The sequence below is a fragment of the Lycium barbarum genome, chromosome 4 (assembly GCF_019175385.1).
Source record: "Lycium barbarum isolate Lr01 chromosome 4, ASM1917538v2, whole genome shotgun sequence".
In the NCBI taxonomy this organism is placed as follows: domain Eukaryota; kingdom Viridiplantae; phylum Streptophyta; class Magnoliopsida; order Solanales; family Solanaceae; genus Lycium; species Lycium barbarum.
In genome coordinates, this window is record NC_083340.1 from 20328510 (window position 1) to 20346659 (window position 18150).

The window sequence follows — 18150 nt, forward strand, 5'->3', positions numbered from 1 at the left end:
GTTACATATAGTCATCTACTATAGTGAGAAAATACCTATACCCATTATGTGTAGAATTTTTGTAGGGTCCCCAAGTGTCAATATGAATCAAGTCAAACAATCCTTTAGTTTTAATTGTACTAACAGGAAAAGGGACCCTAGTTATCTAGCTTTAGGACAGATATCACAAATACAATCAGAAGATGAAAGAGAATGAATAAAACTAAGATATTTCATAGCTGAAAGAGGCAAATGCCCAAGTCTCATGTGCCAATGACTTACATCTGGGATAGTAGTAGCAAAAACAGGAAAGAAACTGAATTAGAAAAAGATTTGGAGCTACTTTCTTGTGGAAACGAAATTACATAATCATCAGAAACTAATCTAGACCTAGGAACTGAAGGCTGCAATAAGTACAATCCTTCTTGGACTTCACCAAAAGCTTCAACCCTCCTCATTAGAAGGTCCTGCAAAACACACCCATTAGAAGTGAATAAAAGATTGCATTTGATTTGGATGCACAATCTATTGACTGAAAGCAAGTTATATTTGAAAGAGGGCACATAAATAACATTCTGAAAAGTAAGGTTTGACAAGACTGGAACACTCCCTGTGTGAATAACAATCAATTTAAAAGAATTAGGTAAGCTAATACTAAAAAAACAGGGAGTGGAGTTAAACAAGAAAAATACGAAGAATCAAAACACATATGTTTTGTTGCACCTGAATCAATTATCCAAGTGTTTGAATTGAAAATAGAGAAACAAGTTCCTGAGTACTTAAGAATTGTACCAGCTAATGCATTGACATCAGGAGTAGGAGAAACTGTTTGTCCCATTTGCATCTGTTTGAACATGTGTGTGATTTATGATCTTTGTTACTTAGTAAAATGTTGAAAAGTGTTGTTGTTTTCCTGTGTTGGCTGCATATCACTGTATTCCTGCATTTTTTCACAAGCAACTGCAGCATTTCCTTTAATATGCTTTTGATAATTTTTCCCTTTGTTGAACTTAAAGTCATCTGGGTAACCATGTATCCTATGGTAGTCATCCATAGTGTGTCCCACCTTATAGCAATAAGTACAACTTACATTTGGATTAAACTTATTCCTTTTAGTTGTAACCCTCTGCTAAATGTTCCCAAATTTTTGAGAAAAATTCCTAGATCTTTGCAAGTTAGGAGGATAATTTCAAGTTCTTTGTAAGTTATTTCCTGTTTTGAAAGATGAGTTCCCAGTTTTGTAATTGCTCCTTCCTTGATTTGTTACCATAAAAGATGATGAATCTGAGAACATATTAGCATTTGCAAAAATATCCCTCTGGCTCTCATCTCTTAACAACAGAGAATAAGCATAGTCCATGTTGGGTAGAGGGTTTATCATCAAAATGTTAGCCCTAGCATGACTATACACATCATTTAAACCCATCAAAAATTTAATCAACCTTTGATCCATCATAGATTTAGTTATTTTTGCCTTTCCTTGACATGTGCAAACACAAGTGCAGACTATATCACAATTTTAGAAGTCTAATTCATCCCACAATTTCGTAAGTTTTGTGAAGTAACCTAAAATGTCTGAATTTCCTTGTACCAAGACATTCAGTTCTTTCTCTAGATGAAATAATTTTGCTCCATTGGATTTACCAAATCTACTCTCCAAACTATCCCAAAGTTCTTTGGTTGTTCTTGAATAAATGACACTATCCTTGATATCTTTTGACAAGGAATTGAGTAACCAAGCAGTGACCATATTCTTGCAACAATACCACTCTAGGTACTCACGTAATTCCACATCTGGTTCTTTAAATGTTCCATTAATAAACCCTAACTTTTTCTTTGCAGAAAGAGCTATTAGGACTGACCTTCTCCACCTTGGGAAACCCTTTCCATCAAACACAACATTGATAAGGTTCATCCTGGGTGAATCTGAAGGATGAAGGTGATATGGGTGATTTGAGGTCATGGCTATTTCACTTTCAGTGACTTTGGTAGCTAAAGGAGTTCCAGATTCTCCAACCATTTGTTTTAAAGGAAATGAAGCTGTGAATCAGCTCTAAACAACAATGGATTGAGCCTTCACTGCTCTGATACCATGAAAATTTTGGAGCAGAAGATAAATAATTTTTTGTGTATTATTAATATTGGCATAGCCTGAATTTATACATGTATATTTCTTATCAAAGAAATGTAAAGAGAAATAGAAAAATCCTAGTCTGTACATTTGTCCTCTAGCTATTAAATAAGTCCAAAATTGTGTAACAAACTAATATGTGCATTGTGCTATTCACGTGACCTCATCTGGAGAATTCCAAATGATAATGTCTAGCTGTGTTGGTCATCCAACAGTCATAAATAAATCAACCAAAGCCAAATTGAATGGTTGGATGTTCCCCACGTGTCTTGTTCTCATGTGAAGAGTAAAAATGGTCATTTCCTTTGTACTTGTTTGAGAAACCAAAGCAAAAGGTAGGCAGTTCTTCATCTTCCTCCTTTGTTCTTTCTTTCTTGATCGTATAGACATAGCAATGGCAGATTTGTGAGGCTTCTCTTCAACACATAATGCCCCATGCGTGTCTTAAATGTTGTCTTGTGTATATCCCCTTCATACATCCTAATTTGGTGATAGCCTGCTCTTAAGTCAATTTTAGAGAAGATAGTTGATCCATTTAGTTCATCCAGTAGGTCATCTACCAGTGGTATAGGAAATTTATCTTTAACTATCATTCTATTCAATTCCCTATAGTCAATGCAAAATCTCCAACTGCCATCCTTTTTCTTAATAAGCAATACTGGTGAAGAAAAAGGTGAGTGGCTAGGTTGGATAATCCCATTTTGTAGCATATCTTGCACCTATTTTTCAATCTCATTTTTTTGGTAAAAGTTGTACCTGTAAGGTCTGATGCTTACTGGCATAGCTTCTGGTTTCAGGGGAATGAAATGGTCATGCTCTCTTTTGGGAGGAAGAGAATTTGGCTCCACAAATAATTCCTGAAATGGATCCAGCAATTGTTGAAGCTTGATAGGTACTGTTTCCTTCTTCTCTATCTCAGTTGAAGAAATAGTGAATAGATGAGCCCAAATAGTTTGGCTATTTTTGAATAGCTGTTTGACTCCACTAGCAGACATACTTTTAAGCTCTGCACTGTTGTGAATTCCCCTGAGTTCCACTCTCTTCCCATTATGAGTCACCTGTGTAATATGTTTCAAAAAAATCCAACAAAATGGGTTTGTGAGCTTTCATCCAGTCCCCTCCTAATATCGTATCATTGAGAGTCTCACTGAGTCTTCAAACATCACTCCTTGGATCTGCCATTTGAAGTTGAAACATGAGTGGTTACTGATAACTTAAGCTCCATTGGCAATAGTCACTCTCATAGGCCTAGTGTTACACCTCGGAAAATTTTTTCGTTCATGCACAGTGAATTGACTGACGAAGTTCATGATGCATACGATATTTTGATAAGTAAGAAATAATATTTAGTGATTCTAAATGAGATTTCAAAGACATTTGAGGTAGGAGACGAAAGTTGTTAAGGAAAGCAAGGTATATGTCATGTATCGGGCAAGAATTTCGAGTATCGAATTAATGATGGCTTAATGACATTTTGGAGAAGAGTTATAATGTCCCTTATATTGGTAATGAAGTGTTAAGTAAGTTTCGGGAAGGATCCATAAGCCAAGTATGGGCATAAGCCATCCCAAAAGGGCGATTTAAGGAAACATTTTCGGATGATCTAATTTGGAGGGGCCAAAACGCCATTATAATTTTGGAATTTGAAAAACACTAAGAATGAAAGTTGTAGATAATTGAAAGAGCTTTCCAATCATAGGTCGTGGGACCTCACAGCATACCGGGATCAAAAGTTATGGTCATTCTACGACAAACTGGTTGGGCAGAATATCACATTCTGGCGCACTTTGCGGCGCATGGTGCGGCCCGCAAATGCGACATGCGGCTACGCAGTTGTGCAGCAAAGTGTGCCAGTGAAATTTTAGTGGTCCTGGATGGTTTGCGACACAACATGCGTTTAGCAAAGCATGCTTTGCGTCCCGCAAAGTGTGTCGCATGTTGTGTTGGTCCAGAATTTTCTGGACTATTTTAAATAGACTCAACTCGGCCAAAAATCATATTTTTCACCATTCTTGGTCAAGAAAACCTCTAGAACACTCTCTAACATTCATCCACAAGAAAATTCAAGGGAAATCCATGATTAATAACACCAAATCCATGAACCCAAGTGTATGAAACCTAGCCAAAGTTCATATAATTCAAGAAACCCCAAGGGAAGTGAAGTAGGGTTTTGGTGCTAGAGGAGTAAATCCACTCAAGACTTGTTCAATCACTATCTAAGGTAAGTTTCATTACTTTCTCATGATGATTAAAGTATTGATAAGTTAAAATGCTTGGATTGAAGAAGAGTGTAGGAAATGGGTCATGAAAGGTGAATAGTGACATTGTTGGATGAAGGTTTGAATTGAATCATGAACGTTAGTGTGTTATGATTATGAATATGTTATAAATGACATGTAAACCATGAGATAAGTGTGATGCATGAGAAAATACGATAGCAAACCCAAAACCATAAATGTGGGAAAAATGAAGAGAAATGGTGGATTATGGCCATTGTATATGAATGGTGATTATTGATTGCTATATTGTGATTGTTTTTGCGAGCGTTTGGAAATTGATATAGGATATGGGAAAAGTTATATAAACAAAGGAAATGCCGCCCAATTTTCCCTAGAATTAGTAGCGCGTTCTTAAGGTCGAGTAACTAACATTAATGCGAATTCTCTCTTAAAGGTAGAAACGTTACATTGAAGGGGAACAAGCGAACGATAAACTAATTAAACGAGAAAGGTATGTTAAGGCTCGCCCCTTTATTTCAAAGGCATGATTCCTATGTTACGACTTCATAAATGCTTCCATGACTTCCTTGTTTTCAAAAGTTAGAATTTTATGATTCCAAGGCATGACTCCTCTCTTGATAACCCGTAAATGTTTTCCAAATGTCTGCATCTTTCCAAAGCAAAGGTTTACGATTTTGTAAGCTCTTATGATGACAATGATGGACATGTTTTTATTATGATGGTAATGATGCCAAAGATGTGAATATTTTTCTATGGTAATTATTATGAGAACGATTTCATGCTTAAAGGTTCCAAGTTTACGATTTCAATGACGGTATAAGAATGTTGAGCTATTCCTTAACCTCTCAATTTCATTCATGAATGATAACTATTTTTAAAGATTCCAAAGTATATGAATTGATGCTTTATGAGATTTACGATCTTATTCTATGTTCTCCTATTGCTATTCTTCATTGATAGTCTGACCTTATAATAGTTGTTCCTTTAAGGTGAGACAAAGTTATGACAATTATTCCATAATATAATCGGAGGTTACCGACCTTACGTCACTCCGATAGAAACATAACTTTCCTTGGGCTCTCATGCATGCTACGTATATTATATGTGTATATGATATGTATACGTACATAGGGGACATGGGGAAAGGTGAGGCGCTATAGACGCATAGCCACCTGATCAGCTGGTATCTTATAATATCATCCCGGACGCGGGATGCCCGGACGCGGGATATATGGGTGATGGATCGGGCCGTTCGTTCCGCGGAAATATATTAATATATGATGATAGATGGATCAGGCCATTCGTTCCGCGGCAATATATTTATATATGATGATATATGGATCGGGTTGCACGTTCCGCAGCAATATATGATATGATGATGCATATGAAGTAAGTCAGTATGTGCTATTTCTTTTATAAGTGACAATCATATATAGTTGCTCCTTATTGATGCTTCCTCTATCTCATTGACGTATTTTCATTGTTATGCCTTACATACTCAGTACAATATTCGTACTGACGTCCATTTTTTTTTTTACGTTGTGTTCATGCCCATAGGTAGACAGGGAGGTGAGCTCGACCCAGACTCATAGGAGCTAGCAGCTGATTTGAGAGCACTCCATTATTCGGAGGTGCTTATGATTATTCTTTTGTGTACATGCATATTTTGGGCATGACGGGGTCTTGTCCCGTCCTTATGTCTGGCACTCCAGCAGAGGCTCGTAGATACGCAGTGTGGGTTATGTGGTCTCCTGAGGTTTCCATTATGTATATATATATATATATATATATATATATATATATATATATATATATATATATACATATTATTTTGATAGCCTAAAGGCTTATGTCTATAAAAGTATTTATGTTTCAAATGAGGGATGATTTTCTTATAAACTGAGATTGAAATTGATAAAAGAGCATTAAATGAGTAGGATAAGTCATAGAACGAGCGGTGCTCGGTGGTTAGCCCCCGGGTACCCGTCGCGGCCCCTAGCTGGGTCGTGACAAAAGTGGTATCAGAGCAGTTCAGTCCTAGGAAGTGTCTACGAGCCGTGTCTAGTAGAGTCTTGTTTATGGTGTGTTGCGCGCCACACTAATAAACAGGAGGCTACAGGGCATTTAGAAAAAATGATCATCTTTCATCATAAGAGATCGTGCGATAGAGCTGTGTTATAAGATTATCCCCTCCCTAACGGTGCGTTATAATTTCAACAAAGCTGATGAAAGAAAAAGCTATGGCAGCCCAGAAGGGCAAGATGGTGGTTGAAGAATGTCTCGAGCAAAAGCCGTCTATAGATATGGAGGAGGGAGAACCCCAGAATAAGGCCCCACCTCAGTTTTCCCATACTTCACCCACTTCGATTGAAGAAGAGTGTAGGAAATGGGTCATGAAAGGTGAATAGTGACATTGTTGGATGAAGGTTTGAATTGAATCATGAACGTTAGTGTGTTATGATTATGAATATGTTATAAATGACATGTAAACCATGAGATAAGTGTGATGCATGAGAAAATACGATAGCAAACCCAAAACCATAAATGTGGGAAAAATGAAGAGAAATGGTGGATTATGGCCATTGTATATGAATGACGATTGTTGATTGCTATATTGTGATTGTTGTTACGAGCGTTTGGAAGTTGATATTGGATATGGGAAAAGTTGTATAAACAAAGGAAATGCTGCCCGATTTTCCCTAGAATTAGTAGCGCGTTCTTAAGGTCGAGTAACTAACATTTATGCGAATTCTCTCTTAAAGGTAGAAACATGACATTGAAGGGGAGCAAGCGAACGATACACTAATTAAACGAGAAAGGTATGTTAAGGCTCGCCCCTTTCTTTCAAAGGCATAATTCCTATGTTTCACGACCCAACTAGGGGCCGCGACGGGTACCCGGGGTTAACCACCGAGCACCGCTCGTTCTATTACTCGTCATACTCATTTGCACTCTTTCATCAATTATATTCAAATCATAATCATTAGACAATCGTTTTTCATTTGAAAACATAATTGATTTTATATACATACGCCCTTCAGCCATCAAAATAAAAACATATAGACCATAGTAATATCGTGAGACCATATTACCCACACGTACGTATCTACGAGCCTCTACTAGATTACTATACATATGGACGGGACAAGACCCCGTCGTGCCCAAAATACATATACATATATATACACAAAAGTATAAACCCGATTAGCACCTCCAGAATAATGGAGTGCTCCTGAAAGTCTGTTGATAGCTCCTATAGGTCTGCGCCGTCTCCCTGTCTACCTGTGGGCATGAACACAGCGTCCAAAGAAAACGGACGTCGGTACGAATATTGTACTGAGTATGTAAGGCATAAATGAAATAAACATGATAGAGAATCATAAGTCATGAGGTGAAGGCAAAACCTGCGCGACCTTTAAGGATGAATGCATTTCATACATATACCACATATAAATAATCGTCGTACATGAATCATCATAGTGTATACATCATCATTTCGTATAATTCATCATCGTAATACTGTATCTGCTCATACACATATAACATTATCCGTATTCGGCCACGTAGGGCTCGATAATATCCGTAATCGGCCACGTAGTGGCTCGACTATATCACACACACAATATCCGTACTCGGCCACATAGCGCCTCGACAGTATCCATATTCGGCCACGTAGTGGCTCGACAAGTTCACATACACATCTTCCATATTCGGCCACGTAGTGGCTCGACCATATTACATACATCATAACATAGATCAGTATATCTCATCATTATCATTGTCATCACATACATCTCATAAGTGTATCGTAACCTTTCATTAATGCACACATTTAAATTCAAAAACAATCTATGAAAGTCACATCATATTCGTAGCACGAATTTTGTATAAATATCGTATGACTTTATAATCTTTTCGGCTTAAGATCATCATTACCATTATCGTTTCTATAGCATATCTCTCACCTTTAGCTCATATGAAATCTTCTATGAACATAGCCTCGTAACTTTGCGGGACATTGGTCATAGGACATGCATTAAGGCTCATGGACAATCTATAACAATGTCGGAGTGACATAAGGTCGAGAACCCCCGAGTCCATTATGGAGCATTCATAAGCATTATGCCTCACCTTGAAGGAATTAGCATATAAGGTGAGCGTAGTCAATGAACAATATCAATGGATTGTAATATGGACCACTAGCCTTGTAAAACCGTGATATTATAGGCCTTAGTATCTTTAGACTTAGACTTATCATTATCGTTACTACATTCGTAACATACCCCTTATTTTATCCTATATGGCTATTCATGAACATAGGCTCTTAGTTTTCCGGAAAGTAGGAAAGTCATGGAGAGGTAATGAAAATACTATCATAGGAATCATATAAGGGTCATTAACTTCGTAGGGATATCATATCATGAGCTTTATGACTTCTAGACTTAGATTCATCATCAATATTGTCGTGCTCGCAACGTGTCTCTTTTCTTTATTTTGTGATGCTCTTTATAATCGTAGATTCATAGTTTTTGATACGTAGGAAAATCATGACGAATGAAGGAATATCATATCATAGGATTCATGCCTTAGAAAGAAGGGACTAGCCTTACATACCTTTGTCATTTAGCTATTCTATTGCTTGCTCGTTCTCCTTCAATGCTCACGTCTCTACCTTCAAGAGAATTCACATGAACATTAGCTAATCAATTACAAGAACGTATTACTATTCCTAGGGAAAATTGAGCAACACTTCCTTTGTTTATACTACTTTTCCCACGTTTCATTTCAACTCCCAAACGTTCACAACAATACTCACAATATCGTATCAACAATCGTCATTTATAACATATTTATACTCACAACACCCTAACATTCATGATTCAATTCAACCACCATTCAAACATGACACTATTCACTCTTGAATGACCCATTTGTTATGTGTAACACCCCGTATCTTGGAACTAAGTTTAGACTCATATCATTAGAGTTTTAGTGGAAAAACAAAACTGAAGGTTTGAACATTTTGCGAAAATGGTTGATAGGCCTACTTCGGGCAGCGATAACTCCTTGATTAGTTGGGAATTTGGGAAAGTACCCTTAATAAAAGTTGTAGTATGTAGAAATACCTTTCTAACGATACAAGGACCAAGCCAATCAGAGATCGGATCAAGGAGATATGATCATCTCAATATGGCTAATAGTAAGGCACTTAAAATTCGATAGAATCGGCTAAATTTTCCTTACGTCTGTCTTCCAGTAAAATATGGTGAAAATCCGTTGAGAATTTGAGAAAACGTAAAACATGAAAGTTTTAGCCCTTTGAAATAGCTTTCCAACGGTATATTGTGGAGCCCAAACAGAGCTATGTACAAGAAGTTATGTCTAGTTTACCGAACACTGTGCAGAACCGACACTCGTTGCTCTTTCAGGCTTGTGTTACGGACCGTCCCTTGGAGCGTAACACAGGTGAAAACAGTATGTTTTCGGGTGATCAGACTTCGGGAGGCCATAACGCCATTATTCTTTGAGAATTTGGAAACACTTGCTCAATGAAAGTTATAGATAATTTAAATACCTTTCCAACCATAGGCCGTGAGCCTCCATGTGATATCGGGATTAGGAGATATGGACGTTTTAAGACAAAAAGGTCAAGTTTTTGGCCCAACCCAATTCAAAACCGGGTCAGGCACATTTCCCTTGTTATTTAAGGGAAATGTTCAGCCCTAGCAGCCACATTTCCCCTACCAAACATTCTGAATTTTAGAGAGAGAGAGAGAGAGAGAGAGAGAGAGAGAGAGAGAGAGATAGAGAGAGAGAGAGAGAGGAGAGTTAGAGAGAGAAAGTGGTGAATCAATGAAGTTCGAGGCTTCGAATCCCGAGGCTCGTGAAGGATAAAGTATAGAACAAGTTGTTGTCGTCGTTCTAAGCTAAAAATTGAATTTGGGGGAGGTTGTTTTCGTGGTGGTTGCTTCTATAAGGTATGTCTAATATTTTAATGATGTTTTTATCCTTATCATAGATAGATTTGACGAGTTAGAATAGAGAAAACGACATTGAAAGTTCGGTTATAACATTTGGATTCCAAATGACTTGGGGGCCGTTTTGTATGATTAAATGGATAGTATTAGTTGGATATTGATATAAAATAATTGTTGATATTGTTGTTGATAAGTTGTTGTTCTTGAATTTGGAAGTATAAATTTTATTCAAGATCCTTTAATGAATGAAAGGAAAAGCAATTTTTTCATGTTTCTTGAACTCTAATTCGTGTCTAAATGGTGGTTAATGTGTGTGACAAACCCACATTAAACCTAGTTTGTAACAAACCCTATATATGTATAAGGTATTAATAATGTTTTCCTCTATAAGAGACGTTTAGTAATGCTAGTTAATTGTTGGTAATGACATTCTCATTGTTGAATTGGGACATGAAAATCTTTGTAAAGAAGTTGTACGTTTTCAAAATATTGATTGAAATGACTTATCCTTTCAACATGCATAATGAACTTTACGGTTATTGATGGTGTGACTACTTTGAGACAAACTGTGAATCGACTTCTATACCTTGGATTTTGTTGTTGTGTTTGCCTTGCTATTCGGGAGGAAGGGTAGCCACTATGGATCCTAGTGTATTAATTGCCTTGCCATTCGGGAGGAAGAGTGGCCACTTCCAGGTTCGCTACCTGGGGTGCATTAATTGCCTTGCCATTCGGGAGGAAGAGTGGCCACTTTCGGGTTCTCTACCTAGGGTGCATTAATTGCCTTGCTATTCGGGAGAAAGAGTAGCCACCATGAATCCATATTCCGGTGTATTGCGCAGTGTGCCTTGCTATTCGGGAGAAAGAGTAGCCACCATGAATCCATATTCCGGTGTATTGCGCAGTGTGCCTTGCTATTCGGGAGGAAGAGTAGCCACCGTGAATTCATATTCCGGTGTATTACGTAGTGTTGTTGATATTGAGTTGGGCCTATATGGGTGGTCGTGATATCCATCTTTATTATGGAACTGGTAATTAGGCCTGATCGATTTAAAGCATAATTAAAAATGGGGTTTTGAAATGGCTTTATAAACTGTGCAATAAGTGATATTAAGAATCATAAAGTGGAATGACAGTTTTTATACTATCTTTTCGGAACTGATTTCTTTATGTATTACTATATTTTATTTTTATATTACTTATTGTCCCCGAGGCACTCACTGAGTACGAAGTACTCAGGCATACCATTGTTGTTTTTGATGGTATGTTAGGTAACGGAGGAGAGCAGGTTCTTGAAACTTCAGGCGCTTAGAAAGGACTTGCTGTTGCTGCTGATTTGGTGAGCTCACACGTTCATTCGTGGGACACCCTTTTATTTTTTTCATTTATTATTAGTTTTGGGCTGCGTCCCGATGAGTCAAACTATTACCTCTTATCCTAGAAGCTCCATAGTATACATTTTTGTGGGTAGTTGTTGAGTTTTGTTAACTCTTGGGCATTTGCCACGTTTTGATTAACTTTTATGATATTAAAGACTTCCGCTAATTTAATTCATGGTTCATGATATGTTACATTTAATTTATAAATTGTTGGAGGCGAATGTTGAACCTGGAGGGTTCAAGTATTATTATTGTGTTGTTTAGGTTCTTCCGATATCGTTCATGACATCGGATGCCGGTCACGTCTAGGGTGGATTTGGGGGCGTTACATTTCACCAACTAAGCTAAAGCCAAACGATAGATAATATTTTGATTTTTTGGAGAATATTATAACTAATGCAAAAATGTAAACTAACCTAGAAAGCAAGTAAAATGATCAATGGCCACAAGTTTGGATACAAAGGAAATTACACTCAAGTAACGATCCAATGTATTTCACGATTTTACAACTATGATCGGGTTTATGTTAATAGATAATGATGTCTAAAATCTCATTGAAAGTCTTCCAACCAAATCAATGAATTTCACTCTAAGCTTTTCCAAGCCTTAGAGTGTGATATTAGGCACAATCAATTTAACCTCAAGTAACTATCCTCTTCCGAGCTCAAGTTATTAAATAGGTTTAATGACTCAAATCCTTGTTAACTAATCTTTCCCAACCTAGATTTCCTCTTCCGAGCTCAATCTAAGTAAATGAGTGAGTCCTAGGGTTAGCTAATCCCTTTGGAAACATTCAAGAACGAGATTAATTAAAGAAACAATAACCCACTTCATTAGGAATAAAAATCATTCAATACATAAGCATAACAAGAGTTTCAAACTAAACTTTAATCAAGAATATTTTCATAAACAAGATTCAAGTAATGGAATAAATACTACACACTTAGATATGCAATACAAAACAAGGAATTGAAGAAAGGATTAAGAAATATCTCATTAAAGTGCTTCCAATCTTCTCCTTCAATGGTGTAGATGAAACCCTAGCCTCCAAGAACTTGTGAAAAACTGCCAAACATGAAAATGTTTTTGCCCTAAGCCTCTCTTTTATGCCCCAGATTTCAAATTTGCAATTCTGCCCGTTTTTTGCGAATCTGTCCCGTGTTTTGCAAAACTGTCCAGTTTTGACAGTTTTGCAAATCTGTCCAATTTAGCCTCTTTTTGACTTTATTTTCACTTGGTTTCTTCTGATCACTTCTAAATCATATAAAATCAACTTATCAGACTCGCAGGTCACGCTTCTTCTATCTTCGTATGTTTTGCTCTATTTTGCTCCATTTTGGTCCATTTTGCTCTGTTATGCTCTCCGGGCATCTTATCCTACAAAACAACATAAATACACAAAACGTAACAACAAAAGTGCTTGAAGAGTCACAAAAGCTTAAGAAATTAGCATCGAATATCCCGTAATTTCACGACTCATCAACACCCCCAACTTAAAGTCTTTGCTTGTCCTCAAGCAAATCAAAACAAAAATCTCAATGATGATCCACTTTAAGCACAAAAACATGACTTTGGTTGGTACTAACAATTAGGCTACAAGCATGTGAAGCTTCAACCAAATAACTCTCTCATTTTAAAATAAAATTTCAAGAATGCAATAGAGATTTAAAACCATCAAGCAACAACACTCAAGCCTCAATAAGTGACTCAAAACCACTAGCTTACTAGATATGCTCATTTGACTCAACTTGGAATTTTTTAACATCACCAATCTATCGTAATCCATATGCCCTCACAAGAAAGAAAGTCCCAAAATCACTATATTCACAAAAAAAACGCAAGGGACAAATACACAAAGTCACTCACACTCAACAAAGAAATTCTAGTGCTTACAAATATCACACCATAAGCTTGCCCTTATTTTCAATCATCGCTAACTCAAGAACATTCAATTGGAGATCGCATAGGGACTTTTTAAGCTCTTAATGTAGACTTAGGAAAGGGTAGGATAAGTATTTGAGATACAAGTGACTACGCCCTCCTTGAACACTACACAAACTTTCCTCTTCATTTCAAAACATCACTCCTTCCTTTGCATACTAATTTCCCCAATTATTCCAACTTCTTTTTGTGCATCCGTTTTCTTGATTTCTATTTTTTTTTACAAAGATACTTTTTTTTTTTGCACAAAAAGTTTGCAACCTTTTTGTATTTTTCAAATTTTTTCCCTTTCTTTTGACTTTTCCACACCACTAACCTTCACCACTCTCAAGCAACACTAACACCCCCAACTTAGGCTTTTGGCCTCAAATTCACAAGTTCATGTTCAAGGAGGGAAAGGTTCAAAAAAGAGACTTTTCATCGAATAGGGTAAAGGCTTGTAATGTGGCAATCAAAGAAAAGGTCATAAGCTCAAATGAGGTTACTAGTGATATTATTTATGCAATGGTAGGCAAGAAAGGCTAAAGAGGCTTTTTCAAAAATCACAAAAATAGCCCAAGGTCATATCTTCAAACAACAAAATCAAAATTAGCATTGAAAGACTAACCGGGCAAGTTCTAGATGATAAAATTAAACACAAGAATTATTCAACAATCACTCACACACATGGCATATGAACTAGTCAAGATGGATCAATTTCACTTCCCAAGCAAGAACAACTAGTGCAATATCTCATAATCCAAAGTAAACACAACTAGTAGGTAAAGAGTCACCAAATGAGCCAAAAAGTTGTCACAAAGATCATTCTTTCCTATGCCCCTTGCTTTTTAACTTCCACAAAATAATTTGGAGGGGTATTCACATTTCAATTTCACATGCAAGAGACTAACTCTATTAGTACCAAACAAGCCAAGAGTTTTCACATTTTTCCTCAAAGAAAATAAAATAATAAGAGTGACTAATCCACAACATGTCAAAAGAACAAAATTTTCAAAAATTTTGAGCAAGTTTCAAAATATAATGTGCTATCACGTGCCACCCCCAACTGTAAACATTGTAGTGTCCTCGCTGCACATAATCAAAACAAAACATAAAAATAGAATTTTTTTTTGTGTGCAACTGGACAGTTTTGCACACAATCAAAACAAAACATAAAAATAGATTTTTTTTTGTGTGCGCAACTGGACAGTTTTGCAGAAACTGGACAGTTCTGCAGAAACTGTTCAATTTTGCAAAAACTGGACAGTTTTGCAAAAACTGTGCAAAACAGTTCTGTTAACAGTGCTGCAATTTTCAGCAGCTACTGGTTTGGGGTTGTCCGGAAATCCGACCTGCTCAAAACAACTCCAAAAATTCTGAAACTTTGCAGATTAGTCAAAAACCATAAACTAAACTATTCTAAAAAAAAAAAAATTCAAAAACGATTTAAAATTTTTAAAACGATAGGTTGCCTCCCACCAAGCACTTAAGTTAACGTCGCGGCACGACGGTTACCTTTACCACTTTTCCCTCCATTTGGAAGATATGAATTTGCGCCCCAACTTTGAATCAAAATTCCGGTGATGCTCATGGGCGGTGGTAGAAAAGCAAATTCATAGTGGGCATTATCCACTTTTGGGGATGGTCTCCAACTTGAGCATTATCCTCTCATTTTGAGCATTTGAGGCTTCTTCCACTTCCATATCCCTACTATCATCAAAATCAAAACTAGAATAGTCATAGTGGGGGTTCGGGGAAGGGAAGGACAAATAAGCACAATTATCCCAATGATCATTTTGACCACCACACCTATCACAAATACTCCACTCATAGGTTTGGGATTGTGCGCACAATCCGCCCCCAGGAGAATTCAAACAATTTTGCCATGAGTGTGGTCCTCCACAATAAAGACAAGGGTCATCAAAGTATGAACAACTACCATCCGACCAATTTTCATTATATGATGCCATTTTTTTTTTAATTTATTTTAGCAAAAGCAAAAACTGGACAGTTCTGCAAAAACTGGACAGTTATACAGTTTTGCAAAAACTAGTCAGTTTTTTTTTTTTTAATTTATTTTAGCAAAAGCAAAAACTGGACAGTTTTGCAGAGGCAAAAACTCGACAGTTTTGCAGAAGCAAAAACTGGACAGTTCTGCAAAAACTGGACAGTTTTTTTTTTTTTTAAAGATAAAATAAAACAAAGAAAGTTTGGACCAAATCAAGTTAGCTTAAATCCCAAACTAACCCAAATACGCCAAATTGTTCCCCGGCAACGGCGCCATTTTTGATGACGTCCAAATCCACTCCTCAAAGAGAAAGTGTACACGGTCGTATGCAATATATTTTACCCAACTGTGAGTCGGGGCCGATCCCACAGGGAACAATATGCTAGGCGATTAAGAAAGTAAAGAACTTTCACCAACTAAGCTAAAGTCAAACGATAGATAATATTTTGGGTTTTTGGAGAATATTATAACTAATGCAAAAATGTAAACTAACCTAGAAAGCAAGTAAAATGGTCAATGGCCACAAGTTTGGATACAAAGGAAATTACACTCAAGTAACAATCCAATGTATTTCACGATTTTACAACTAAGATCGGGTTTATGTTAATAGATAATGATGTCTAAAATCTCATTGAAAGTCTTCCAACCAAATCAATGAATTTCACTCTAAGCTTTTCCAAGCCTTAGAGTGTGATATTAGACACAATCAATTTAACCTCAAGTAACTATCTTCTGCCAAGCTCAAGTTATTAGATGGGTTTAATGACCCAAATTCTTGTTAACTAATCTTTCCCAACCTAGATTTCCTCTTCCGAGCTCAATCTATGTAAATGGGTGAGTCCTAGGGTTAGCTAATCCCTTTGGAAACATTCAAGAACGAGATTAATTAAAGAAACAATAACCCACTTCATTAGGAATAAAAATCATTCAATACATAAGCGTAACAAGAGTTTCAAACCAAACTTTAATCAAGAATATTTTCATAAACAAGATTCAAGTAATGGAATAAATACTACACACTTAGATATGCAATACAAAACAAGAAATTGAAGAAGAAAGGATTAAGAAATATCTCATTAAAGTGCTTCCAATCTTCTCCTTCAATGATGTAGATGAAACCCTAGCCTCCAAGAACTTGTGAAAAACTGCCAAAGATGAATTATTTTTTCCCTAAGCCTCTCTTTTATGCCCCAGATTTCAGATTTGCAATTCTGCCCGTTTTTTGCGAATCTGTCCCCTTTTTTGCAAAACTGTCAAAAACTGTCCAGTTTTGACAGTTTTGCAAATTTGTCTAATTTAGCCTCTTTTTGACTTTATTTTCATTTGGTCTCTTTTGATCACTTCTAAATCATATAAAATAAACTTATCAGACTCGCAGGTCACGCTTCTTCTATCTTCGCATGTTGTGCTCTATTTTGCTCCATTTTGGTCCATTTTGCTCTGTTATGCTCTCTGGGCATCTTATCCTACAAAACAACATAAATACACAAAAAGTAAAAACAAAAGTGCTTGAAGAGTCACAAAAGCTTAAGGAATTAGCATCGAATATCCCGTAATTTCACGGCTCATCACAGGTGCTAACAAAAAAATAATTATTGCCCTCAAACTATTTTATGTTTGTTTGATTATGTGCAGTGAGGACATTGCAATGTTTGTAGTTGGGGGTGGCATGTGGTAGCACATTATATTTTGATTATGCATAAATTGTGCCCTTGCCGGGCTTTTGTCTTAAATATGGCTATTGTGTGCCCTTGCCGGGTTTGTTTTGTGACTGTTGGTGTGGTTGTGAATAAACGTTGTTACAAATGGAACTTGCTCAAACTTTTGGAGATTTTATTTTGTTGGCATGTTGTGGATTAGTCACTTTTATTATTTTATTTTCTTTCTAAGTTTTTTTTTAATTAGTCTTGTAGTTTAGGTGTAGGTGATTCTTTGAGGAAAAATATGGAAACTTTTGGTTGTTTGGTACTAATAGAGTTCGTCTCTTGCATGTGAAATTGAAATGCGAATACCCCTCCAAATTATTTTGTGAAAGTTAAAAAGCAAGGTGCATAGGAAAGAATGATCTTTGTGACAACTTTTTGGCTCATTTGGTGACTCTTTACCTACTAGTTGTGTTTACTTTGGATTATGAGATATTGCTCTAGTTGTTCTTGCTTAGAAAGTGAAATTGATCCATCTTAACTAGTTCATATGCCATGTGTGGTGAGTGTTTGTTGAATAATTCTTGTGTTTACTTTTATCATCTAGAACTTGCCCGGTTAGTCTTTCAATGCTAATTTTGATTATGTTGGTTGAAGAGATGACCTTAGGCTATCTTTGTGATTTTTGAAAAAGCCTCTTTAGCCTTTCTAGCCTACCATTGTATAAATAATATCACTAGTAACCCCATTTGAGCCTATGACCTTTTCTTTGATTGCCACATTACAAGCCTTTACCATTTTTGATGAAAAGTCTCTTTTTTGAACATTTCTCTCCTTGAACATGAAGTTGTGATTTTGAGGCCAAAAGCCTA

General features: G+C 36.5%; 1 protein-coding gene and 1 pseudogene across 1 annotated transcript; both read right to left on the minus strand.

The window, feature by feature from the left end:
* Nucleotides 1–856: 856 nt before the first annotated feature.
* On the minus strand, nucleotides 857–1999 carry LOC132637249 (uncharacterized). The gene is made up of 3 exons (XM_060354367.1): nucleotides 1546–1999; nucleotides 1247–1458; nucleotides 857–1105 (listed from the first exon to the last, which is right to left on the minus strand). Exons 1-3 carry the CDS (start codon nucleotides 1997–1999, stop codon nucleotides 857–859), a joined length of 915 nt encoding a protein of 304 aa, XP_060210350.1.
* Nucleotides 2000–2457: 458 nt separating this feature from the next.
* LOC132637251 (pectin acetylesterase 11-like) overlaps nucleotides 2458–18150 on the minus strand; it is a 34646-nt pseudogene continuing 18953 nt past the window's right edge.